The sequence below is a fragment of the Xenopus tropicalis genome, chromosome 5, assembly GCF_000004195.4.
Source record: "Xenopus tropicalis strain Nigerian chromosome 5, UCB_Xtro_10.0, whole genome shotgun sequence".
NCBI lineage: Eukaryota > Metazoa > Chordata > Amphibia > Anura > Pipidae > Xenopus > Xenopus tropicalis.
Window position 1 is genome coordinate 53,160,006 of NC_030681.2, and position 27,951 is coordinate 53,187,956.

At 39.3% G+C, this 27,951-nt stretch overlaps 1 protein-coding gene across 2 annotated transcripts; it reads right to left on the reverse strand.

The window, feature by feature from the left end:
• Nucleotides 1-1,824: 1,824 nt before the first annotated feature.
• unc93a.2 (unc-93 homolog A gene 2) lies at nucleotides 1,825-27,706 on the reverse strand. 2 transcript variants are annotated; one of them, XM_002931477.5, is made up of 9 exons: nucleotides 27,592-27,706; nucleotides 16,713-16,882; nucleotides 14,391-14,572; nucleotides 11,883-12,112; nucleotides 9,908-10,039; nucleotides 8,669-8,883; nucleotides 7,480-7,615; nucleotides 6,214-6,345; nucleotides 1,825-2,171 (listed from the first exon to the last, which is right to left on the reverse strand). In XM_002931477.5, the coding sequence occupies exons 2-9, from the start codon at nucleotides 16,794-16,796 to the stop codon at nucleotides 1,900-1,902; spliced, it is 1,383 nt and encodes a 460-aa protein (XP_002931523.1). In that variant the 5' UTR covers nucleotides 16,797-16,882; nucleotides 27,592-27,706; the 3' UTR covers nucleotides 1,825-1,899. The 2 variants fall into 2 exon arrangements, with proteins under 2 accessions (XP_002931523.1, XP_004914701.1); XM_004914644.4 differs by lacking the exon at nucleotides 27,592-27,706 and having other exon boundaries at nucleotides 16,713-17,417.
• Nucleotides 27,707-27,951: the final 245 nt, after the last annotated feature.

The following is a 27,951-nucleotide window of genomic DNA, read 5'->3' on the forward strand; positions in this document are numbered from 1 at the left end:
TGACAAACATGCAAAAGAATAAGAAATCAGGAAGGGGGCAAATAGTTTTTCACACCACTGTATATACAAATTGTTGCTAAATAATTGTGTGGATAACTGGTCTGTTGGTGGTTGCTAGGGTGGTAACACTAGGGAGCTGGCTAGTGCCTGAGTTATTATTGCAGCCGCTAGTGGGTGGCTGTATCTTGACTGTTTTCTTTTTGTTGGCAGAGGATTCTCCCCAACTGGGGTTGGATGTATTGACAACCATAGTGTGGAAATCCCTCTGGTCTGTGAGGGGACCCTTGTAGCAGGGAATGGTCAGGTTTTATTCTGTGATGCTTGGTTCTTATCTTTTGCCATATTTGTACTGTAGAGTGTAGCTTTTTTGTCTCATCTTCAGGAGCTATATGTTATTTTAGCTTCCCAGTCCCATGGCTGTGTTGCTGGTCTTATTTGGCCTTTTTGTTTTTAGTATCTGTTTGTTTTATTGTATGTTATTTATCTCCACCCCTTATTGTTTAGGGGCATGGCTTGGTAGATCCCTTCTGTACTGACATGGAAGAGACGCAGAAGAAAATGAGAATTTCACTTACCTTCATATCGTAAATTCCATTCTTCTAGTCCCGATATGTCAGTATGGAGTTTTCCATCCCAAATATTTGGTCATAACACTATTCAAATGGGCTGCACATAAAGAGTAACATCATCTTATGAGGAAGCACATGTGAATAAAACAATACTAGCTAATAGGGAATAGGAATGATACCATCCTAACAGGCAGCACTTTGAGAAAACATCATCCTAGTAAGGTACACCATCCTAGTAAGGTACACCATCCTAGCAGACAACACATAGGGAGTATGATCATCCCACCAGCCACTGCATAGGGACAGCACCATATTACAAGTAGTGCATATGGATGACACATATAATGAGGTAGCGCATAGGGATGGCACTTTCCTATCAAGCAGTGCCTAGGTAACATTATCCTACCAGGCAGTGCATAAAAGTTGACACCATCTTACAAGGCAGTGCTTAATGACTACACTATCAGGCAGTCTGTAAAAGGTGACGCCATATGAGCAGGTAGCACATAGACAAAACACCTTTCTAGCAGACAGCCCATAGAGAATTTACTATTTTATCAGACAGCAAATGCAGATGACACCATAATAGCGGGAAGTCCAAAGATAGGAATATTATTTTATCAAGCAAGCTAATTATGTCAGCAACATCATAACAGGCAGCACTAACAACCTAACTGCAAGGAACCATAGGTAGCCTCTGATATTCTGATCATTTCTGTGCGGATGGGGAGCAACATGTTGCTCACGAACCACTGGTTGGGGATCACTGCTCATAGTTTAAATCTTCCCTCACTTGTACCTCTTTAGTTACATGTATTTGCACACTCTCTCCATTAATAGACCTCCGTAAGGAGGTTTTCATCCCTTCAGTTGATGTCCTTTTTTTATACAAGACAGTAGTTTATTTGTTTTAGAAACCACTGAATTGACACTACCTAAAGTTACACGGTTTGTGTAACTACTGTATAGGTGCATAGGCAATGCATAGGGATGACAAGATCCTAGCAGGTAGTGCAAAAGACCAAGACAAAACTAGCAGGCAACACATAGGGAGCAATACCATCCTAGCAGGCAATGCATGGGGAGTAACATTATCCTACACTGTACTATCATACAGCACTAAAGGAAAGCTAATACAACCTACAGTCTGCAAAAAACATTAAACAAAAAGTAAAAAAAAACAACTTTATTTTAAATTTTTAAATTAGAGCACAATAATAAAATATGATCAGATTCTCTATGGTTCTGTTCTTTCAATATTTTTTTTTTTTTTTAACAAATCCATAATGTTAATTAAAAAGTTGGATACAAATTTATATAATGCAAACAGCTACATAGGTGTCTGCTTGTACAGTGAATTGTTGTCCTCGTTTTGTGAAATACTAGTACTTGTTGCTTTTTTGTGCTCGACATACTCAAGATATTCAACACATCCATATAATACAATAGCTATCAACAACACTGCTAGTAAAATGTACAACTTGATAGAGACACATAAAAATGTACTATAGCCATAAGCTATAACAAATCCCAAAGACTCCCACAGGCGATAATTGGCAAATGCTGCTTCCTTGTGTTCATCAAACAATACCCCATAGAGAGCTGAAAGATAAAATTGTAAATAATTAATTGTAGCAGACAAATTGGTTTTGTTTATTGAAAACTGACATGTGTAGGTACTACTTTGTGCATTGAGCTGTATAAGCTTCATCAGGAATGAATTTTATGAAAGCAGTTGTAAGTGTTTTAAATATTTCTTTAACATAAAACATATATATCCGCTGGGGCATTACTACAGAGGAAGAAGACCCTGTGGCTGCAGGGGGCCAGAGGTATAGGAGCCACCAGGAGTCCCTAGTTCATAAACAATTTCAATAAATATTGGTTAACCTCCAGATTTGGGGGGGCCTAAAAATTAATTTGCTGCAGAGCTCAGTGATATCTCTTTACGCCACTGTACATGCAGTATAAAATTATAAAAAGGCATTTATTGCATTGTGTAGAGTTGTTCCGCTCCTTTAATCCCCTTCTCAGTGCTGGAATTGGGAAGGAATGCTATCCCTCTCATGGGGACACAATAGTTTCAAATCCTTATTCTTATCATTGTAATACCAAGCTTTTTTTTATTGTTTTTTTCTTTCTTTTTGCTTCTCTCCACTTTGCGCATACTTTAAAATATGTAACCTGCTCTGGCATATTCCTGCTTCCTACAGCTTAACGGCTTCTTTTTTTTCCCCTTACACTTCCCCCTAGACTATCCAATCCCCATGTGGCTGTACTGCAATTTTCATGTTGATTGGATCTGGCTTATAATTGTGGGTGGAACTTTTTTGTAGTACATGCACATTTTTTTACTTTTCATAACTGTATGTGGCGTGTGCAGCCCCCGGAAGTGACATCACATGCATTTGCTCAGCTGACGCCTCTGAACGTTACCTGCACTTGTGCACACGCTCTACATGACTGTCAATGTGCGCTTATTGAGTGTGTGTGCTCCCAGAAAAAGAGGATAAGTTGGCAAATTACTTACATTTCTGGGGAATGTAGTAGGATGATGGGAAACCAGGAGGAGGGTGCTAAAATTGGGAAACTCTCAAAAATAAGGGGTTGGCAGTTCTGCATGCAGCATACATAGCATCCCTCCACTTTTTTGACCCAAATTCAAGCACTGTTCTTTTTCAACCTAATCTGTGGGGTTAGCTTCCCTGGGGGGTCCTTGGGGCAGTGTCAGGGAGGCCCACCCTGAAGGTCAGTTAGGGCGTAAATTGGGGAGTAAGTCTATTTGCTCTCCAGATATATTTGAAGGCCAAGCTTAAAGGTCTATTAGGGGCAGATTTGGGTGAAAATTGATTTGCTACCATAGATATTCTTAAAACTGTAATCTGATGATTTCCTGCGTCTGTGTTCATTTCATAAACTAAGTGAGACAGTGAGACCCTGAGCAAAGACTGAAGGGCCCTGATTAATGACCTTTAAAGGGGGCCCAGGTCAAAGGCTGGGTTTGAACTGAAAAGGTTTGACAACCACTATTTTAACTATTATAATTCGAGCTAAATAACTATTACACATTTAGCTATATTTTTTATATTACAGGAATTACATTGTCTCCTTCAGACTTATGGAGTTAGTTTTCATTAGACAAATGGTCCAGTTGTCCATATATCCCCAATGAATTATCCTAGCCTTCCTCTGAGCATCTTTTGCAATATTGGAAAAATACTGTGAAATTATCCATTTGCTACATTACCTTTGTATGGTTGACAGCAGGCTACTCAGTTCTCCTAAAATTTCTCAGATCACCCAATATTATGTCAATCACAGTCTAATTAGTTGTGAAATTTGCATTATTTCAGTTTGATTTTTACCATAAAACTTTGCTGATAAACTAAGAAAATTCTGTCCAATTCATTTATCACATCACCAATAATATGCCTAATTCATTCAAAGTAACTTTTGATAATATTGTGACATTAAAATGTCCATATTTTTTTAGAGTGAGCTGTACTATTGCTAAATTCACAGTATTTGTCATATTAACACATTTACTACTTCTAGTTTGAGCAGACACATTTTAGTATAAACAATATTTTATAGAAAATATTTTAGTATAAAATTTGAAAAATAAACTACTGAAATGTATTAGGATTTGTGGGACTATGGTCTATGTTAAATTGAGGTTTTACTATAAAAACAAATTTACATTTGTTATTAATAAAAATGTATTGATCCAAAAAAAACCAAGGGGTCTGTATATAAAGGTTTCCATTTTGAACAACTCCATATTAAAATGGTAGATGTGCCATGAGAAACTAGGAAACCCTACTAATTTCTTTAATATTGCAATATTTTGGAGAAGTTTTTTAGAGAAATACCACAATTAACTTTAAGGTGATTAAAACTGAGGTTTTGTAGTCTGAATGTTACGTTAGAAATAGTAATGCAACCATTAGATATATTTTGTTATTCAAGTGGAGTTTAGCATAGTGTTTGTTATACAGGAAACCAAGAATTTTCTGAGAGCAGGATCATTTTCATACTAATACACTTTGGGGCTATTTCTTGGAACTGGAAAAAAAACAAAACAAATTTTCAGGTATGGAATCCATTATCCAGAAACCCATTATCAAGAAAAAGCTAAATTAAGGGAAGGCCATCTCTCATAATCTCCACTTTATTTAAATAATTCACATTATTAAAAATTGTTCCCTATTCACTCCTTTTGGAGGAAAAAAAATCCTACTGGGTTTATTTACTGTTTAAATGACTTTAAAGGAGAAGGAAAGGTAAAAACTAAGAAAGCTTTATCAGAAAGGTCTATGTAAATACAGCCTCTATAAAAAAAAAAAAAAACAGGGTTTCTTGTCTCCTTTTTTTGTAAACATGTTCTTAGGGTATCTGACTTCCTCTCTCAGAAAGATCCTTCATTCCCGGAGCCAGAGTCTGCGCAACTCTCTCCTGCTCCCCCCCTCCCATAAGAATTCATAAAACTCACTCTCCCACCCATAGGAATGTGTGATCTGAGCTATAATGGCTAGAGCTGCAGCAGGACGCTACTTAAAATGTCAGCTGCTGTCGGAGGGAGCTTCTAGGGCTCTTTACTCAGGTATGATAATGCTTTCCACAGAATAAATATAGGGTTTCTAGGCAGCACTAATGTGGCGAATCTGTTGGCAGTAAAATGCCAAAATGACTTTCCTTCTCCTTTAAGTAGACAATGTATGAAAGATCCAAAATATAGAAAAAACACAGGTCCCAAGCATTTTGGATAACAGGTTTCATAACTGTATAACCATATTTTAGATATTGTGCATCCCAGTATAATGTTCATAGTAAAGTGGTCTATTGGCAATGGGAACCATAAGAAATGAGCGCAGCAGGAAGGGAAAGCCTTTAGTTTTGCAGAATGTTTAGTGTCATCTATATTAAAGGAGAAGGAAAGGTCTATGTAAACACAGCCATAAGCACTTACAGTAATGCTGCACTTAGTCCTCTGTCAAAAGAAACACAGGATTTCTTGTCTCTTTTCTTGTAAACATAATGTTCCAGTGTCTGACTTCCTCTCTCAGAAACAGCCTTTATTCTCTGGGCCAGAGTCTGGTAGTTCTTTCCTCTCTCCCCTCTCCTGCTTTCCCCTCCCACCAGAATGCTAAGAACTCCCTTCCCCCTCCTTTAGGAATGTGTGATCTGAGCTATAACGGCTAGAGACTGCAGGAAAGAAGCTACCTAAAATGTCAGCTGCTATCTTAAGCAAAAGCTGTTTACTCAGGTATGTTAATGGTTTCTGCAGAATAAATATATTGTTCTAGGTGGCACTAATGTGGTAAATATATTGGCAGTAAAATGCCAAAATGACTTTCCTTCTCCTTTTAAAGTGTGAAAATAGACCAAAAATACTAAATATGTAAATAGATAGTTCGGGAGTTTCCCTCTGCTGTACTGTATATGCGCTAATTGATAAAATTGTCCCAATGTGCCCATGAGCCTGAATGTTTTCAGCAGAACACTGCTAATTCTTGTAAGACAGAACAGACTTATTAGCTCTAGATGATGGTGCTTTTAATGTTCTGCATTTATAATACACAAACTGTGTTTTACTTAGAGGAAAAGTTTTCAGCTGCTCAAACTGCATTTTGGTTATACTTACCATTTGTTTGTGTCTGCCAGACGGCATCTGCTATGCCCCAGATGGCTGGGAATATGAAGAACACCGCAAAATCATTTGGATGTGGCTGCCATAGAAGTAGTGCGATTATGCTTGCAGCATTAAGTACAGCAGCTAAATATAAAAATAGATTGAGCAGAACAGAAGAACTTTTAGTAATTTAAGACAATAATAAAGGCAATATAGTAACCTGTACTGCTACTTATATTTTTTTTCAAAATACATTATTTCTACAAACTTTTTAGTCACAGCTATTTGAGATATTTCACTTGAACTATTCATATATTTCTACCAATTTCCAACCATAACTTCATGATTAAGTAGACTCAAAGTCTGTGTTCACTCGCTATCTTGGTGGATGGATTTTAAACCTGCTGATTATAGACTGGACTTATGGGGAGAAAGTAGCTTGCAAAGTGTTGGTCAGAGTAGCAAAAGGCTCAAAAAAATCTTCTACGATCTCTGGTATTTTAAAATATACCTACTCTTAGGGGGCCCATTTATTAAACCACAAATTTTGGGTGGTTAAAAGCACAATTGGAAAAAAAATTAAATTACGATAATTTCAGATGTGCGAAAATGTCACAATTATTTCTGGGTCGTATAAAAATATTGTGGTTGCGATGCGAAAGTCATGAAATCTTTGGATCCAAACAAATGTAAACGGCGCCCAAATCTTTCTGGCTTTGAAACCTTCAATGCATGATTTTGGGAGCCTTCCATAGGACTCAATGGCACTCTGCAGATGCAACCTGGCCAAAAGATAGTCACGATACGAAATCTTGAATGAATTGTAGTCGTTGTGATAAATACAACTTTTTCGTGGAAGTTAACGAAAACCACTAAAAAGTTGTGGAATTTTAATGAAAATATTGTGGACATAATGAAAAGTTCTATAAATTAGAAAAAATACGATTTTCTCTCAAAAAACAAATTGTGGTTTCATGAATGGGCCCCTTATAGTATATGACAAATATGCACTGATCATCATTTTATGCATGTGATCAATAGAACTTAATTTGTAATTATCCAAGCAGTACTCCTTCCACTTTACGTCTCCCTACTCTAGTGTCTTGGCCATTTTGTAAATACGATTAAAAAATGTAAACAACAAAAAAAAAAATAGCAAGAAGTTATAAGGGTGTTACATATTGAATTATATTTTCTTTGAGTAACAGTACAAAACAATAAAAAGCAATTCATGCACTTTGAATGTTTCCAACAAAAATGAATTTAGTAGTATCTTACCCATGATAAAAAGAAATATCCTCCCTGTGTATTTGGAAAGTTGTCCGAATAACAAAGAACAAACTGCGTTGGTTGCTGCAAAGCAAATCATTACATAGCCAACAAAATGGATCCCAAGGCTGCAGGTAACATAGGACTAAAGAAAACAAAAATAAAATATATTTTTTATCCAATGTTAAATTGAATAATTTTCTAATCTAAAATGTAAAAATATGGGGATTGATCACAAACTTACAGTAGGCATTAAATTACAGTAAAGCAGCTATCACAGCAACTAACAAGACTTTTGCTTTTATTTTCTTAGTGGCAGTAAAATGTTCAGCTAATTGCTGATTGGCTGCTATTGACAACCTTTGTCCGTAAAGGAGCCCTACTTGTAGTAAAAACTGGATAAGGTAAAATGAACATGGCAAACAGCATCATACCCATAAAATAAATTAGATTGTACAACATAATGAAAATAAAAGTATTTTTATTCTATGATGACTTAAAAGAGAACGGTGATTTCTTAATAAACATCCCTACAATGTTTTGCAAAAATGTCTTAATAGATGGAATTTCAGATTTACATTCCTGTATGATAACTAGGGATGCACTGAATTTACTTTTTTGGATTTGGCCGAACCCCAAATCCACTGTAAGGGATTCAGCAGAATACCGAACCGAATCCTAATTAGCATATCTCAATCAGGATTTGGAAGGGTTAAATGTCATCACTTCAATGTTAACGTGACAAAAAGGTCATGTGATTTTTAGGATTTGGGTTCGGTACGGCCGAATCTAAATCCAGCCAAAAAAGGCAGAATACCGAATCAAATCCTGGATTTGTTGCATCCCTACCTGTAACCTGTGGGCCTCTTTTTTTTTTTTTTTTAATAGGATCTTGCTTTCAAACCATAATTATCTAAATAAAAGAATGAATAAACGATATTGGTAAGTGAGGAATTTGATCACTGCTGGTATCAAGATAATAGCAATTGGAAGCGTAGCTTGTAGCATAAGGTCTGTGACTGCCGGTTGCTACTCACAGTGTGGGACTCGGCAGCATGAATTGTTGCACATGCTGCTCAGTAGCAATGCTGAAAATGCTGGAGTATGTTCTAGTATGGACTCACATGCTGAAGATGCTGTTTTTCATTTTTTAACATGTATACATCATAGATGAAAATATGCATTCTTTTATTATTACTTTTGTATAGTCACCAGCAAGAAATCCTTGTTCAAACCCACTGTACATGGTTAAAGGGATAAGAAGACATTGCCGTTTATCTTTAAGATGTCTGATAGTCGCCAAGATCTTTTTAATAAAGGATTCTTCCTTAGTTCCAGGTTTCAGCTGATCAGTTCTCAAATTGATGGTATCCAAAAATACAGCGATAAGTATAACAGCAAGCACCCCGCTGCCTACAAAATATAAATGATTGGCTGTTTGTTATCACTTTAAAGTTTTCAGGAAAACTCCAAGTAAAGGGGCAGACTGTAACACACTATTTACACACTACTGTGTCTAGCTGCACTGACATGCATCTTGTTCTCCAAATCATGCAGAAATAAACCTGCTGATGCAGCGCTACCTTGGAGCTACTGCACCACTAGCTTTAGGGTTCCCACAGAAACAAACAAACTTGAACCTTAAGAATCATGTGCAAATGTCATTTTGTTGCTGAGTGTTGGAAGGGATGCCATCCAAATGTAGGAAAATTTCAGTGCAAGCCTGAACTGCATCAAAGTGCACATGCTTATTTTATTGCATCATTTGCAATTGCATCCAGTGAACTGGCCCCTCTCAAGACCTCAATGATACCAGAATTATAGGGGAAAACGCTGCATTGTTGGTAAAAGACATAGTGATTGTGTCTAAAATTGCACTTTGTACACTGTGATCACTTCTTAATGTAAATGCATTTAGGACATAATCACTTCCTGCTATTAATGTGCTTTAGGGCTGAAGCATGTAGAGTCAATATGAGTGGTATTGCCACCAATGCAATCTCAATCTCTGTGGGTGAGTGGGAAAATGCTTGAATTTGCCACTTCATAGACTTTCATGATAATTGCTCAGACCCGGGGGTCTGGTGATTGTCACTCAAAAATTTGCTAGTAACTGTTTACAAGCTTGGAATTGCTTGGAGCTATGGTGGGAGAAGAGTTATTAACATAGATTAACATTGAATTCAAAAAGAAGCAAATTTGAGCAATTTGACACCCTCCAACAGCAAAATCCATTAAGACATATAATAATCCCCCAGTTTAATAAGCGGTAACTTTTTCCTTCTGTAAAGAATTACATAGAGGCCAATGTGAAACTGTGGGGGTTCATGCTGTTGCACCTCCAGGGACTGAATTACTGAAAATGTAATGCTTTAGCACATACATTATTGGATTTTATAACAATTAATTATACTAAGGAGAATGTAAGGAACTGTACCTGTATAAACACCTAAAAGAGTATATATCAAGCTTTGGGTTGGCTTTATTGAGCCAGTTCCGTTGCCAAAATTAGAACCTGGACAGTCATTTGCTCCACAATGTGAATAGTCAGGAAAACTATTATTTGATCCTGTTTTAAAAAAAAAAAAAAAAAAAATAAAATAGTCAATATGTTAAACCTATGCACAAAGGTATGCTGAGAACAATAATTTTCTGTAAATCAGGTATACAGTATGCATACTGGACATTTAGCATGTATTTGAACTGCATGAATAGGAAAGCTAAAATCCAGAATCCCTTTTAAAAATACATGGTCATTTTTCTTTAATGCTATAGATATAAGTAATAAGGATCAGATTTATAAAATGCTGCATATATAGATTTATTTCAATAATTCACGAACATATAAGCAAAATTATCCTTAATTTTGCTCTCTAGGAAAGTTTTCTTTTTATAGTTTATTCACTGGGCATAGTTAGTAAATTTGTTTTTGTTTTTCTCTATTTAAATTACTTATTTTGTTTCTCTGTAATCATTCTATTTTCTTCATTTCTTATCTTTTTGAAGGGCAAACTGTCAAATTTTTGTACAACCTATATTTAAATCATTTGTCATTATTCATCCTACATGTTTATTGCAAAACTTCAATAAAATGTTTAAAAAAAAAAAAATAGGAAAGCTACGATTTTTTGAAGGAATAGTTTAGTATTTCAAATATACCTCACTTTGTGTAAGGATACAATGAGTGTGTCACACCTTAGACAAATGTTTTCCCACTGAAATGAATGGCAATGTTGCCTGTTAGCAGCTGAACATCTACCGTTTACCTAGGGGCCATTACACAAAAATGTCTATGTCCTCTATTTTTTGTTTCTTTGTATATAAAAACCAACAATATAGTGGCCCTAGTCTTACTGAACTCCAGTGTTAATTAAAAAAAAATGTCCGCTATCCTCAGCATTGTAGAATAATCATGCTGGCATAAACTTGAATCCTATCTAATTATAGTATTATAGACAGTACCATGTTTGGACTAGTTTGTGGGTAAGTCCCCCAGTTATATCACACCATGCCCCCAAATAGCCAATCACAGCCCTTATTTAGCATACTCAATGAACTTTTTTCATACTTGTGTGGCTCACCAACTCTTTTTACATATGAGTGTAGCTCCCGAGTAAAAAAAGGTTGGGGATTCCTGTATAAGGGCAAGAATGCAAGATCATTTCTCTGAGCAGTTGACTGATTTATCCATAAGGAGTAACATAATGTAAAGTACAACAATAAATCCAAATAAACACAAAGTACAGTTACATAAAAGATTCCACAGAGCTAAGTGTTCAAGAGACAAGAGGATGGAGGTCTCTGCCCCACAGAACTTATCTAAACGAATCTAAATAGGAGGGTATTTATCATTGCAAGTTACAGTGGGTGCAATATAATTGCCAGTTCCCAGTTCAGGTCCTATGAAATAGTTTATTTGTAGGTGCTTGATTAACAGATACAAACCTAAAATATTTAGGTTTTGATGTTATCGGTCTTTTAACAAACTGATGCTGCCACCTTCAGACTAAAAGTGACAACAACCACATAGAAGTTTTAAATTCTGACAGCAGATAGGCAAAATAGAAAGGCAAATAACCCCCCCCCAAAATAAATAAACGGGCAGTTCACCTTTGGTATTTATTTAAGAGAGAAAGTGATCATTAATAGAGCTGATTCATTTGTTTCCCATATTACATTTTTAGACATGCAGACAACGAATACAAGAACGGAAAGCAAGAACTCCATAACTAGACAAAAACAATGCCAGTCCTTTCCCTGGTGTTCAGGTGATAGCAATGCCATTTAATAAAATGCCCCAGCTACCCATGCTAGCTAAACTAACTGCCTTTAACACCTGAGGTGAGTTATAGGGTCCAGCATTAACAGCGGTAACGTTTAATTGTAACCTACACTCTGCTTAGTATTCTTACCTGCAGGGGAATCCTGGCCAAAAATCAAGGATGAAATGAGGTTCCCCCAAACACCAGATGACTGGAATATCAGAAAGAAAAGGCCAAAGTATTGATTAACAATATCTTTTGCAAGCTTTCCTTTTTTCTCTGCATAGCGATTTCCGCTCTCTGTCAAATATGTGCATTTTGCTGCCCACAATGGAGCCCCTCCAAATCCTAAAATCAAAGATGTGGGAATGAGGGTATACCTAAAACAAAAGGAACATTTTTTTTCAGGGTATGTGTGAATGTTTCCTTTTATTAAGATCAGAAAAAAACAGCTCTAACTGGCAATAATACAGTATCTTCTCCAGCACTTTAGTTATGCAAACACAAAAATGTAAATAAGCTCACTGGAGCCCTGAATGAAGCTAAAATATGTCTCTGTCTGATGCAGTTAGACAAGCAGCTTATGAAGGAAAAGTTCAGGAGTCAGCATTAAAGGAGCAGGAAAGTTATAATGACTGGGGTGTACCAGTGTACCAAATCTTAGGCACCCAACCCAGTGATTTTAACAGCTTACTTTATACCCCGGGCTGGTGCTCCTGTTAGCAGAAAACTACACTGCCCAGGCTAATTCTCTGTGAGTATCACATATTGATATTATTTAAACACCATTTAGCTCTGTTGGCAGCTCTGCTCTTGGCTGACCCTGTACCTGACTGAGAGGGTAAATGATGCACCTTTAGGGGCACACTTCCTTTTAGGGCAGACAGGCAGCGTTTTGAAGCACTTTGTTATGCAAAAACACCTGCTTGGGTGGTAGCAACAAACCATATGGCAAATGGAAAAAGTAATCCTGCACTCACAGAGCTTTCTCCCTGCGCATGGGTGTGCAAGTGCAAACAAGCATGTGCAACCAAGCTGGGGATGGGGGGAGGGAGATAATGGGCATGCAATTGTTGGGGGGGGGAGGATAGAGGCCAGACTAGGGGTTTGCAAAAGAAGAGGTACATGCCTAGTGCCCCCCACTGTTGTGCCCTAGTTCCAGCTCTGAATTGATGTATACTTATTTGGGGTGTTCCTCTGAGCACTTTTGCAATTTACACTCATATTCTAATTTTGTGGTTTCTGAAATATTTGTTTTTTTTAGACAGTACATAAGGTCCATGACACAAGGGGAGATTAGTCCGTTGTCGCGGGCGACCAATCTCCTCGCAATGCCATCCCACCAGCTAGAATGTAAATCGCCGGTGGGATGGCATATGCAGTGCCGCGATTTGCCAAAGTTGCCTTGAGAGGAAACTTCACCGATTTACATTCTAGCCGGTGGGATGGCATTGCAGGGAGATTAGTAACGGCATGACTAATCTCCCCATGTGTCACGGCCCTTAGGCTCACAGCACACAAAAAGTTAGTTGCCCAATATAAATCTTTGCTGCCACAGGTGACTGATCTCCTCCAAATGCTTTTCCACCGGTAGTAGTGTAAATCGCCGGTGGAAAGAAATCATATGCAAAGCTTTGGTTTTGTGAAGTTATCTCAAAATTAAACTGTGGGCAGCTTGAAGCACCATATATGTTTTCCCACCAGCGATTTACATTATTGCCAGTGGGAGAGCATTTGATGGAGATTAGTCGAATGTGGTAGCTAAGATTTATCACAGGCGACTATATCTGAGTTGTTGAGCCAAGTACTGCCTAGCAGTATAGAACTATGTAGATCTGTGCTAAAATCTCAGAAATCTCTTGAAATAGAAAATTAATGTAAATTACAAAAGTTCTCAGAATAATTTTATACCAACTTCTATTTTGGGGTTTAGATTCCCTTTAAGAAAAGGGATACCAACTTACAACTCCACAATGTCTATCTTTTAAATGAACACAGACAGAGACGTATACACAGAATGTTCCTATTCTTAGACAGCCACAATAATATTGACTTTTGCAATATGCTACTGGTAGTGGCTAAAACAAATAATTAACTGACATCTATTGGAGGTGAGATTTAAAAAACTAGAAACTTTTTATTTGGATACTTTAAAGCCCAATAAAATGAAAGATTTGTGCAAAAACTGTAATTTATTGTTAACAAATATAAAAGGGAATCTGTGGTATTTGAAAAAAACAAACTGACAGGAGGAGGATGATTCAGGGGCGTTTCAGCCCCTAGCGCCACACCTCAGCTCATGACAGCAGTGCCCCTCGGGTGATTATAAATACTATACATGATTAGCTGACTGGGCAAGGTGGGTTACGTAGACCTGTGAGACACAGATTCCAAGGCAGTTCAGACGCCTTTTACTGGCTCAGACACTGGCACTGAACCTAAAGTCCTAGGAGGTTACAAGCCCTGTAGGTAACAATGAAAGCTGTTTCTAATTTAAAATGAGTAAATCTTAGTCTCCCTTTTTGATATACAGCATAACGACACTAACCCTAAACACTACCCCTAATGTTTGGGTAAAAATTCTGCATGTGTCTCTTTCTTTCACACATTTTTGTAATTTTCACTATATGAATAACATAATATAAATCTGGATCTTACCAGCTGGCATAGAAATTTCCAAGGGAATAAGTAATATAGCAACACATAGAAGCAACAATGGTCCATTTGCAGCCTATCTTCTTAATGAGAATAGAAGGAACGAACACAGAAGATATAATAAGTGCACCATAAATTACACTTAGGGAAGCAACTCCTAAGCCTTCATCAGAATTGAGACTGCTCTGTAACAATAAAAGTAATCTGATCAGTTATGTTAATAATTTAATTACATTTTTATAAAAGCCAACTATTTCCATATGTTTAGTCAAATCCAAAAATTATGGATATGGCATGTAACATATAAATCACTTTATGCCAAGGAAGATTTCAAACACTGGTGGCCCGACAGCAACAATCCCATTGGTGGACCCCAGAAGCCCCACTCCCCCCAATTTTTTACTTATTAGTCTTTTTTTGAACAGTTTTTATAGTTTTTGATTTATTAATCTTCCTCTTCTGTCTTTTTCCAGCTTGCAGTTTAAAATACTCTCCAGCTTAGGGGGTCACTGACCCTGACAGTCAAAACACTTTTCTACTAAGGCTGCTATTCTATTGTTACTGTCTTTTTTAAATCCTTAGGGAGCATTTACAATGCCCCACACAGTGGGCAAAATGCAAAATTGCCGTTTTCACACTGCACGGGGCATTGTGCAAATAGCCATAGGTCTCTGCTCTCCGTTTCAGAGTGCGGAGACTTGCAGACTCTTTGTTGAATCTAGTGTGGCTTGCATTAAACCATGCTAGATTAAAAAGAGGTGGGCAGGGAGAAGCACAGTAGGTGCTCTAAGGCAGACAGAAAGGACATAGCTGGTGCACAGATTTGTGATCCGGTGCTCCCTTGAAAGTGCAACACACCCCTGAATGCAAGTGCTTTTGCTCCTCTTAGAACTCTTGCACTGGTGCCCAGAGTCTTTCAGAGTGACCACATTTATCTTTTAATACAGGCGCTCTGCTATTCATTTTTCTGTGTATCACTGAAACCACTGTCTGGTTTTTAGGGTAAAGTTGGGCACATTTATTGCACCATAATCATACGTTGTACTTCAAATAACTTATTTTTTATACAAATATTGATATTTTTGATCAAACAGATTTTCTTTTCTGGGTGGCAGTTTCTATAATTTGTCACCCAAAATGGTCCTAAATGCCATATATTAACTTTATATTAACACATTTACAAATAAAATAATGATAAAAAAAAAAAATGATGATGATAAAATTAACTCAGATTGTCTGAATGTGCCCCAAAAACAAGTCTACTATTAACCCGTGAATAAAATTATAAGCTCACTTATCCTTTATTCACCTAGGTGGAGTTGAGCTTCAGCACTACATTCTGATGCATTAGGGTTATAGAATAAAATGAGCATAGCTTAACAGAGTCTAGTACTTCAAAGCAGCCAATAAGAAGTTTGCTCTTTACTATTGAGTAGGGCTAGCCATATGTTGTTTGACTTGGATATAAGAGGCCTGTTCAACACATACTGGCCACAATGGAGCCCTGTACTTACTGTCTTGCACTTGTCAGCCCTTTGTACCTAGGGCCAGATTTTCAGTCTTGCATGTAATGCAGATGTACGCAAATGCATTTAAAATTAGCACTTAGGGATATGCTTTTGTGCCCCTTAGCGATCTTTCACTTGTGTCCAGGGCCTATGTAAATGACCCCTAAATACTCCAGAAACACATATATATATATACATATATACAGTATTTGGAATCAAGAAAGATCCCCATCTTTTTCCTAGTTAACATACATTTACTAAAATGTACACATTTATCAAGCTGATGCCTGTGTCAGATTACCAGGATGCTTTGAGCAGTCAAACACATTCATTTTCCATTAGGGGCAGATTTATCAAAGTGTGAAATTAGAGCTCACCAACATAAAATTCCACTGCTCTCAATTTACTTCTATGGGATTTTTAGAGAGATTTATAAATGGGTGAGAGTTTTTTTTCCATTTTATACATATACCCCAATGTGTCAGTACTCAGCGCAGCTAAGCAGCAGCACTGGGTTCTAACACACATCTAATATTCTGACAATTATCAAATAGTTATTTCTGAAAAGATTGGTAATGATTTACCAAGTGGTAACTATCATTAATGTTCAGGAAAATTTATCAATCTTTAATATATCTGCCCAAATAGTTTCATTTAGTTTGTAATTCCATTGTCATAATTTCTTTAACAAATGTAAAAATACAATTTTTACACTTAGCAAAAGTATTACATATATACTATAGAACTAAAATATATGCACACACATATATATATGTCAAATCTGTCTAAATATATAATAATATGTGACATTACTTACTTGCAAGCTCTGAAGTCCCCCAAATGCTGTGAACAAGAGCAAAAACCCAAAAGAAACAATAAGGATATTTTTAATCTCTTTCATTTTAGTTCTTTCGTTATACCAAGTTTCCTTATTATAGGAATACTTATATTTCTTCTGTCTTCAGACTCAGTATTGTCAGTTAATCTCTGTAATACAAAACAAGCAGTGTCAACATACTGGATGTGAGGCTTTGGTAGATGTGGAATCGAACTTTAAAAGCCTGAACTGTTACTCATTTACTAGCTACACATCAAAAAGCTCAAAAGGGCATATGAATAATAACTTAATTAGATAATGAGCAATTATCATTACTACCCAAAGGGCATATTTATAAAACTGATCAAAATAGATTTACTGCAAAATAACAGCATATAAAGCTATATAACACAAATGGTAAATTTATAAAATGTCATTATTTTCATTAAACATTCATTAATCCCATAAATCACAATTGCAGAACCATCTATTACTAAGGAAAATTTATAAAAGTGGGTATTTTTTTTTTTTTTTTTAAATGACACACTAACACTGTATTTTATACCTACCCCAACTCAGTCCAAAATCCAATGAAATGATGGGACATATTCATACAGAAAATAAATTTTGGCATGAAAAGTGATATAAAAACATTAACATTTAAGTTAGGAAGTTGAAATGTCATCATGCAATTCGCATATGGTTCTCTTTAAAGGAGAACTACACCCCCCAGCTATAAAAGCCCCCTTAACTGGTCTGCCTCGACCCCCCGCCCACCTCTCCCTTATCGCATACTCTGTAACTTAAAAAACTGCCCCTATCACAAACCCCAACCTAAAAATGCAGCGCAGCGCAGCAGTGTACCTGGGCACCATCTTCTGTTCATTCATAGAAGCTTGGGGTCTCACCGCCGACACGGACCCTGCTTGAGCATGTGCAGTTGGGGCAATCAGGAAATCAGCTTCAAGTGCACATGCATAAGCAGGGTCTGTGTCACAAAGGATTCCTAAAATTGTGAATTCAGTGCATCCCTAATTTAGGCTAGAATTTTACACTAGCTGCACTTGCTCATACATTCATTACAGCTTGATAAATATGCAGAATTTGACATATTACAATTGCAAGCTAATTTTATCCACCCTCCTAGTGATACAAATTGCTAATCTGGGACTCTGGACCAGTGCCGCCCCATGCACCAGCCCAGGGGTTCATTCTGTACAGTGCAACAAGGCCATTTAACTCTTCTTTCCAATGAACCCCTGTGAATGAAGGTTTGCACATGTGCAGTATAGAAGAATGTTTGTACTGAGCATGCACTCACACAGAGCAGCATAGACGAATATTTGGATCCATGGAAATCTAAAATGTTGGTACACTGCAGAATAAACCCTGGGTTAGATGCAGAGTCACTGTGTTGGCCTGGATGCAGGCACTCAGGGCAGATTTTGCTCTTCTGTATCTGCACCTAGAGTCATTGCTTTGGATTTTGAAAATAAAAATAAATAAATAAAAAATCTTCTAATTGTGCCTGAACCCCGAAGCATTGAATCCACCTTGATCAGAGATCAAGATTATTTTAAAAACAATGATGTTACACAAAGATGTCTAAGGGCTCTTGAGTAGGCTCAGAGCCATAAAAATCCCTGGAGAGCCCAGAGCCCTTGAATAATATCAGATTTTATTACCATATATCTTATCCAAATCTTATGTATCACTCCTCTTATGTTGAACCAGCTGGTTTTTACAACAAATGTAATGTATGTCTTCTCTAGTTAATTAAGGGCTATGGCAGATGGGGAGACTAGTCGCCATGACAAATCTCCCTTGTCCGCGGGTGACTAATCTCCCCAAAATACCATCCCACTGGCAACTTTCAAGGCAACTTCCGCAATTTCGGGGAAATTGGGGCGCCGCATATGCCATCCCACCGGTGATTTACATACTCGCCAGTGGGATGGTTTTTCAGGGAGATTAGCCACCCGAGACAAGGGAGATTTGTCGCGGGCGACTAGTCTCCCCGTCTGCCACAGCCCTAGGGGGGATGGTTTACCTTTAATTTAACTTTTAGTGTGTTATAGAATGGCCAGGTCTAAGCAACTTTTCAAATGGTCTTAATTGTTTATTTTTATAGTTTTTAATTATTTGCCTTCTTTTTCCAACTCATTGCAGTTTTTAAGCGGGGGTCACTGACCCCAGCAGCCAAAAAACTATTGATCCGTGAGGCTTCCATTTTATTGTTATTGTTTCTATTTGTAACTTTCTTTTCTGTTCAGGCCCTCGCCTATTCATAAACCAGTCTCATCCAAACCACTCCCTAGTTGCTAAGGTAACTTGGACCCTAGCAACCAAACAGCTGCTTAAACTCCAAACTGGAGAGCTGCTGAACTGAAAATGAAATAACTAAAAAAACTACAAATAATAAAAAATTAAGACCAATCACAAATTGTCTAAGAATATTACTCTCTACATCAGTGCTGTCCAACTTCTGTTGTACCGAGGGCCGCAATTTTTCCGACCTACGTGGTGGAGGGCCGATAATGGAAGCCAGTTTTGACCACTCCCATTTTTGAAACCACACCCACTTGAAACCACACCCATGTTATCACATGACCATACCCATATTAATGGTTGTAGTACAGCAAAAACCTGCCATACTCTGCCTGCCCTACCCTGCCTGTGTGTGCCATACTCTGCCTTCCCCACCCTGCCTGTGTGTGCCATACTCTGCCTTCCCTGCCCTGCCTGTGTGTGCCATACTCTGCCTTCCCTACCCTGCCTGTGTGCCATACTTTCCCTGTGTTTGCCATTCTTGGCTGGTTTGTGCCATACTTGGCCTGTGTGTGCCATACTCTGCCTTCCCTACCCTGCCTGCGTGTGCCATACTTTCACTGTGTTTGCCATTCTTGGCTGGTTTGTGCCATACTTGGCCTGTGTGTGCCATACTCTGCCTGTGTGTGCCATACTCTGCCTGTGTGTGCCATACTCTGCCTTCCCTACCCTGCCTGTGTGTGCCATACTCTGCTTGCCCTATGATGCCTGTGTGTATAGCACACAGGCAGCCTACAGTGACACAATGCTGGCACGGCTCCTACAGTCTGCACAATAACTATATATTAAAAAAAATTTTAATTGAAGTACCACCTCAGTATGTCTATGTCAGTATATGTTCTTTTTGTAGTGTGCAGGGATTAGTTGTGGGTTTCTACTGCTCCTGAGGTGTGAACAGGGGAACAATGTGGGTGATTACAGCCTGAGCCTGAGGTGTGAACACTGCAGGGGGTGAACAATGCAGAGATTAAAAGGTGTGAACAACACAGGGGATTACATAATTAAACAATACAGCCTGATTACAGCCTGAATCTGAGGTGAGAACCATGCAGGGGGGCCAGTTAATCACAGTACTGATACCATTTAAAGCTTACACAAGAGTAAACTATCAAAGCAGCCAGACAGGTGGGGGGCCACACAGAGGGGGGTCGCGGGCCGCATGCGGCCCGCGGGCCGCCAGTTGGACAGCACTGCTCTACATCATACTAAAAGTTAACTCAAAGGTGAACAACCCCTTTAAAAGCAGCACTTTTCTACATGACCATTTGTTCACACACCTTTCATTTCATACTTCAACCTCTTATCTGTAGAGCACAAATCTGGTTTTGGTACAGGTCTGTTTAAGCCCTACTGGAATACTGACTGGTGGCTATATCTGAAAGTGGCCCTGTTACTAAGGTGCTGCAGAGCCTTTTTTCAATATTGGGAAAATGTTAATAAAATAAAAAATGGACAATAAAGCAAGATCTGAATTAGATACAAGGCCAAAACTATTTCTGCAGTTTCTGGGTCTTTACTTAAAATGGGAACGGTTTTGCTTGCTGAATTTCACTAAGTTTAGATGTTATGCCAATCCTTGTTTATTCACCTGAATGTATATCCCGTTATCAGTAGTTCTGTTTAGCGCATGTTGCCTTGATTAATATGCCAAATTGCCATGTTATAAAATAAGCTATTTCAATTGGTGCCAAGATAATAACCATGGCACTTTGATCACCACAATGTTTGCAAGCAAAACCACTGCAAATAACTTGAACTTACAGCCACTTCTATATATTGTTCTTCTATATGAGAATGGTGTGACTGACTGCACAAGGGAGCAAGTATCACAACAGAAAATATTCTTATATACTTCATCTTCTGTCATCTGTAAAACTCACTTTCAGTAATTCAGAAATTGTGGGATCCCACAAAAAATCATTGTAAGCATCTGACATTCCACTATTTTGATAATTCTAAGTGGATTTTCACTATATATTAAATATGTTAAGCAGTTAATTGTAGTTGAACACACTATTTGTTTGTGCCTTTCTGTTCTCTGAATTTGACTCTAGAAACCATGTAGCATAAGGGCTCTGGCACACGGGGAGATTAGTCGCCCGCGACAAATCTCCTGTGTCTCGGGCGACTAATCTCTCCAAAATGCCATCCTACCAGCAAAAATGTAAATCAAGGCAACTTGCGCGATTTCACCGAAATCGCGCCGCCGCGTATGCCATCCCACCGGGTTTATTTACATTTTCGCCGGTGGGATGGCGATCCGGGGAGATTAGTCGCCCGCGAACAGGGAGTTTTGTTGCAGGCGACTAATATCCCCGTGTGCCAGAGCCCTAAGGGTGAAGACACAGAGAGCTACTAGTAGCAGCTACTTGTCGTGGCTACTAAAATAGACAATGCTGATCATTTACTGATAATTGTCTCTACATGTGTTTTAGCAGAGGCAATTTTCAGTATTTTCTATGGCAGGGTATTTTCTGGGGTTTAGTAGCCTTGAAAAAGTAGCTGCTACTAGTAGCCCAGTGTCTTTTCTCTTCCAGGTCTGTTAATGAGCTGGTCTCTACTATATTGTTTTAGGAGTCAAAATCAGGAGGGCAGAGAACATAAACAGACAGACACTGCTTCAATAATAATTACATTTACAAGTAACTGAAAAATTAATTGACTTTTAAAAAACAAAAATTACAATGTAATATGCATTTGAAAGTATCTTAGAACTGCATTTTTTTTTTTTATATATATTCTTTATTTTCATTTTTCAAATAATTACAAAGAAAAAGGGGTAACATACACAATAGGGGGAGAGGGGGTAGGGATACAGAAAGGAAAAGGGAGGAAGGGGTAACAATAGTCTGTTAGAACTGCATTTTTTATTTATGGTACAAGAGGTTGTGGGCAGGCCCGGATTTGTGGAGAGGCCACAAAGGCCCGGGCCTAGGGCGGCAGAAGTTTAGGGGCGGCATGCCGCCCCGCCGCAAAAAAATTTTTAAATTTGGCTCCCATACGGAGCAGTCGGGACCTCTCCCCACTGCTCCGTATGGGAGTTTAAAGGAGCGCATGTGCACTGGTGGGGTTGCTTTCGCGCATGCGCACGGGTGGGGAGGGGGCGACCGACAGGGACGGCCTCGGGGCGCCCAAAACAGAAATCCGGCCCTGGTTGTGGGTGGTGGTCCCCTGGAAGTTTTAAAAATGACACATTTCCATCTCTAAATTGTCACAGCAGTAGCTCAGCAAACCATATTTCTGATTTTCGAAAGTGTTAAAAACTGATACATTAACTGATTGAGCACGCTCCCAAAGCTTTAGCTAGGTCTGTCACAGAGCAACTGTTAAACTTTATACATTATTTGCTGGAATTTCTCTGATGATGCTGAGAGATGCACTGACTAATATATCAAACAGTAATGGTTGAGAAGGTCAGCAACCTAACATACAGATTTTATATAAAATGGAAAGAGATGAATCAAATTAATTTTTCAAAGTTACCTTTAAGGAAAGAATAAAAAAAATACATAAATATACACAATTTTTGTTATTCTATGTGAAAATTGTTTGTTTTGTATTGGTGAATTACTCCTTTACTATATCTTTTTCAGCTTTATTCAAACAAGTTAGAGCCAGGGATGTTTTGGCCCCTAGTGCAGCGTTGAGACGGCCTAGGGAATGCCACTCCCCCTGCGCTTAGGCTTTTTGCATCAAAGTGGGCTGAGGAAGCCCGCTAGTGCAGTAAGTGCGTTAATGCTCTCTGCACTAAAAAAGCCAAAATTCTGATTCAAAAATCTGAATTTTGACTCTTCAGTCTACCAGGTGTGGCTTTTTTCCCGTCCCTGTTAACTTCAGGGTGCTGCTGCCAGAAGCAAATTTTTCAACTCACCATATGGCAGCAGTGTCCCTGGTTAGAGCTTTTGATGGTACTTGTTAAGTCAGGGGGACCCTTTAGGTCAGTATTGCAATAAAAGTAGATTGCGATCAACCTATACCCCCTATAACTTGGGAGTCAATAAATCACAATATCAGAGCACTTCCATCTGCATTAGATCAGAACTCTAGGTGTTTTCTGATAAAATTTTGACCATTCTACTATTCAATTTAATAAAAATTATGTATTTTCATTCAGTGTAACATTCAAAAACCTACAGGTAGGTACATTTTAACCACTGGCCAAGAGCCTATCACAGTATGAACAAAAAAGTGTGGTGGATTGAGAATTGATGATTATGGAAATATAATTCATTCAGTTTTAGAGAGGTTTCAGGTGGCACTGTGACATCCAGGACAAAACAGCAGTAAGGTAAAGTGTAACTTGAGAAAGATCAGAAGTATCTGGAGAAGATAGGTTGATTTTGGTATCATTCAAATGACAGACAACGTTTTGCTAGAGAAGCAGTTTAAAGTGAGAACAGCAGAAGGGCATAAGACATAGTCTTGAGGAACCCTAACAGTGAAAAACTTTGAGGAACCAGAAAGATAAGATTTGAACTATGAAGGAGCAATTTCACAAATGCTAGTTAAGGGCGAGGTGTCTAGAAGGAGTAGGTAGTCAAAAGTATCAAATGCTGTGGAGAGATCTGGAAGTGACCAGAAGTACATTGAATACTTTGGTGAGGCAGTTTCTGTTGAGTGTGTTGGGTGGAACCAGATTGCAGTAACATGGGTTTAAGTGAGAAGCTGTCAAATACTGGAAATTTTACCTATGCAATGTGGATCTCTATATGATATATGAGAATTTAAACCTACATGGCCATCAATAGTAAGGAAACAGAAATACCAATAAAAATGGTAAAATTGGTTGAAATGAGTCTTAAGGTGCCCACACACGCACCAATCAGTGGCAGATTAATGAAATATGAAGCCCCTAGGCTACAAAGGACCCCCCTAACAATGGCAAAAAAAAACTAATGAATCAGCAGATAGAGGTTGAATTCTTTTGTTTCTACCCTCAAGGCTCACTACTCCACTCTTAACGTAAGTAGAGAAAACAAACAGTCAGTGGTCGTGGGAAAGATCTTAATTGTAACATGTATAGCCACCTTAAGGGCAGGGTCACACGGGGCAGATTGCCAGCCTGCTCATAAGCATGGGCTGAATCATCAGATAGGGTAAACAATTCCTTTGTTTCTACCTGTATATCTGACCATTCAGCTTTTAATGTAGAATGGACAATCTTTCCTACAACCAATGGCTGTGGGAATGATTGTAATTGTAGCCAGTGGCGTTTCTGGGTTTCACTGATGCCCCCCCTTACCCGCACCGTGCTTACCTCTTCCAAGTCGGAGAGAGTCCTGTGGGGCCGCATTGCTAGTGCAGAGAGCACTATTTTACTAAAAGTGCCACTCCTGCCACAAATTTCCATGGCATGAGCGGCACTGATTGTAGTATGTATGGCCACTTTTAGTGACTAACATAAGCAAAAAAATGTTATTTCAGTACATGGTCTCAATTGCAATCATATTAAAAAAGGGGGTATAATATACTGCCCCTTTAACTATATTGCAGTATGGTCAGACAACTCCTGCTTGCTTACAGGAAGCATTATATCACCCTAGCAGAATACCACAAACTTGTACAAACTTATTGTGAAATGCCCCAATATACATAGCTGTGCATTTGCAGTGCAGTGTTTAATGTGAAAATAATTGCAGTACATTTTACTTCACTTTTTGCTTCTCTGGACATAACCCAGTTTGCAGTTTGCACAGTTTCCTAACATACATAAATATACATAAATGGTCCTCCACCCTTCCCCCCCCCTCAGGAATCTGTCACACCACCATCAGCAGACAATTTGATCATCTGCGTGTGGCAATTCTATTTGAACTATTGCTGTGGTTCAATTGCAGGACTCTGTTTGAAAAAATAAAGAAACAAACAAAATAACAATACATTGTACTCCACAGCTGTGGGGCCCCTGGGTTGAGAGTAAAGTAAAACTGGTCATAAACGTTACAATTACATTCTTTCTTGCAAACATTGTTCGTACCGTCCACTAATGTTCAGGGCTGAATCATCAAATATGGAGGTAGAAACAATAGGAATTCTACCCTTATCTGACGATTCAGCCCTAAATGCAACTTTTGCTGGGCACCTTCAATCAAAATCTTTTGTCCCGCCCGACTGACGAGATGATCGATATTCAAGGCTTTTGCTGATATCAGTTGTTTCGTCGTCCTACCATACAAGCACCGAATATCGCACAAAACCTTAATGTCAGTGCATGTATGGACATCTTAAGATACAATCTGGCCATCTAATATCTTACAGTCTCACACTGATTTACTGCCCTCTCTGCCTTTGAAATTTGAAAGATCCCTCCTTCCCTTTCCTGTGATGCCTGTAATTGGCTGGCCGGTGCTACTATTGATTGAGATTTGCTATGAAGATAGCTTTAGTCGGGAAAACTTTGTGGCAACATTTTTCTATGGGGCAGATACTTTAAAACAGGGATGAATGGTAAGCCAAGAAGTGGGGGGGTGTTCAAGTCTTGGGCCCCTCCTGCACTATGGGGTCTGCAGGGGCCTTAATTATGCCATTGATGCCCAGCACTATTAATTGGACATTTAAACAGTAATATTTTGACACAGTAACATAACTTAATTATTTCCAGGTACAAATGGAACATTCAAATTCTTCACAGATAGCACTAAAGGAGAGGTGGCATTTATTATAAAGAGCGACTTATCTATCCTAAAAGTTAGTGGTCTAACTAGAAGCTGCCAGGGCCCACAGTAACACTTATATTAGGACTTCTAAAGCAGGTCATATAGATGATCATTATCAGTGTATTTGCTACACTCTTGGCCCCACAGTCATAGGATCTGCTTGCCCAATGTTACTCCCTTGCTTAAACTGAAGCTAGCCCAGTGGCGTAGCGTGGGCTTTCGTCGCCTGGGGCCGACCGGAAATTTGCCGCCCCTCTATTTAGTTATTCTTAAAAAAAATAGACAAAATAAAAAAAGCAGCATTAAATTTTTTTTTTTTTTGGATTGAATTTGAAATGCGGTGCGCATGTCATAATTGTCAAAAGTGGATTCAGCTGTGCGTCCGTGGCTGCCCATGGTGGCAGGGCTGCCATCCGAAATCACGGGGCCCCTCCCATCAGTACAGGACACACAGACATAAAAAGTATTAGGGTCACCCTACCACAGTGCCCCCTAACACTATGCTGGCCAGGCCCCCCTAACGCTATTCTGGCCACGGTCCCCCCATACAACTGCCCCATAGACAGTACCCCCATACACAGTGCCCCCAATTGCCCCATACACAGTGCCCCCCACACACATTGCCTCCAATTGCCCATAGAAAGTGCCCCAATTTCCCCATAGACAGTGCCTCCAATTGCCCCATACACAGTGTCCCCATAGACAGCCCCCTCCACACAGTGCCCCCAATTGCCCTTAGACAGTGCCCCCAATAGGAAGTGCCCCCATACACAGTGCCCCAATTTCCCCATACACAGTTCCCCCATAGACAGTACCCCCCAAAGACCTTGCCCCCCCCACAGAAAGTGCCCCCATACACAGTGCCCCAATTGCCCCATACACAGTTCCCCCAATAGAAAGTGCCCCCATACTCAGTGCCCCCAATTGCCCCATACAAAGTGCCCCCAATAGGAAGTGCCCCCATACACAGTGCCCGAATTGCCCCATACACAGTGTCCCCATAGACAATACCCCCCAAAGACCTTGCCCCCCAATAGAAAGTGCCCTCATACACAGAGCCCCAATTGCCCCATACACAGTGCCCCCAATAGGAAGTGCCCCCATACACAATACCCCACAAAGACCTGGCCCCCCCCATGGAAAGTGCCCCAATTTCCCCATAGACAGTAGCCCCCACACAGTGCCCCCAATTTCCCCCATAGTACATACCCCCAACAGACCATCAGCGGCGGCTCCTTCTCTCTTACAGGCAACAGGCGCTTCTATAAGGTTGCGCCTCGTCGCTGACGTGTGACGTCATACGCACGGGCGCAACCTTATAAAAGGGCCTGTTGCCTGTAAGAGAGAAGGAGCCGCCGCCGCCCCTTCTGATACGCCGCCCGGGGCCATGGCCCCCTCGGCACCCCCCTCGCTACGCCACTGAGCTAGCCATATATGAATATAACTACTATTGGCCTGGTCACTGAATGAGCAGATGTTTATCTGATGTGGCCACTTGTATGGTTAGCTTCTGCAGTCAGTCCAGCCAGTGGGTCATACAGTGCGGATACTTAGAGATCTAATTATTTGTCTACAAGATTCCCTTTGGTGCAACTGTAGATATCTTTAGGGCTCTGGCACATGGGGAGATTAGTCGATTTGCCAAAATCGCCTGCGCAACATGTGCCATCCCACCAGCGACTTACATTTTCGCCGGTGGGATAGTAGTTTTGGGAGATTAGTCGCCCGTGACAAGGGAGATTTGTCGCGGGCGACTAATCTCCCCGTGTGCCAGAGCCCTTAAGCCCTTTTCCAGTAGCAATGGTCTCAGATTACATGGGTTGTATCATCACAGGATAAAACAAAAATACTAAACATGAAGTTCAGTGGAGCATAAAATGTAGATATTAACTTACTTTTTGCCAGTTTAGAAATCAGAGTGTGTGTGAGCTGCTGAAGATCATCCGTTCAATGTAAGTCCAGCAGGGCTGAGATTCATTAAAAACCACCTCTCAGTTCTCATTGGCTGACTGTTCCTTACAGGCTCCCTTCCCCCTTACCATAGGAAAGGATGTTCATTACGCAATGCTGCATAAAGAGTTTACATTAACATATCTTCCCTTTAATCAAAAACTAGGTTTCCAATTAGACAGTATGCAACTGGTCTCCAGTAATTCTCTTTGCAGTATATGAATTATTAGCATTTTGTAGTCCAACCTGTAATTGAAAGCACTGGTAGGGGATATCTTATCTGGCAACCCAGTATCTAGAAAGCT

Bases quoted from the DNA above. Each gene is read 5' to 3' on its own strand.
- unc93a.2 (XM_002931477.5), bottom strand. From the start codon at position 16,796: ATGAAAGAGATTAAAAATATCCTTATTGTTTCTTTTGGGTTTTTGCTC. The intron at 7,616-8,668 runs GTAATAATAAAA...TGTTTTCTTTAG, and splicing joins TTGCTGGTGACTATACAAAA to TCCTATGTTACCTGCAGCCT. The intron at 2,172-6,213 runs GTAAGTATAACC...TTTATCTTTCAG, and splicing joins CTGGCAGACACAAACAAATG to CTCTCTATGGGGTATTGTTT.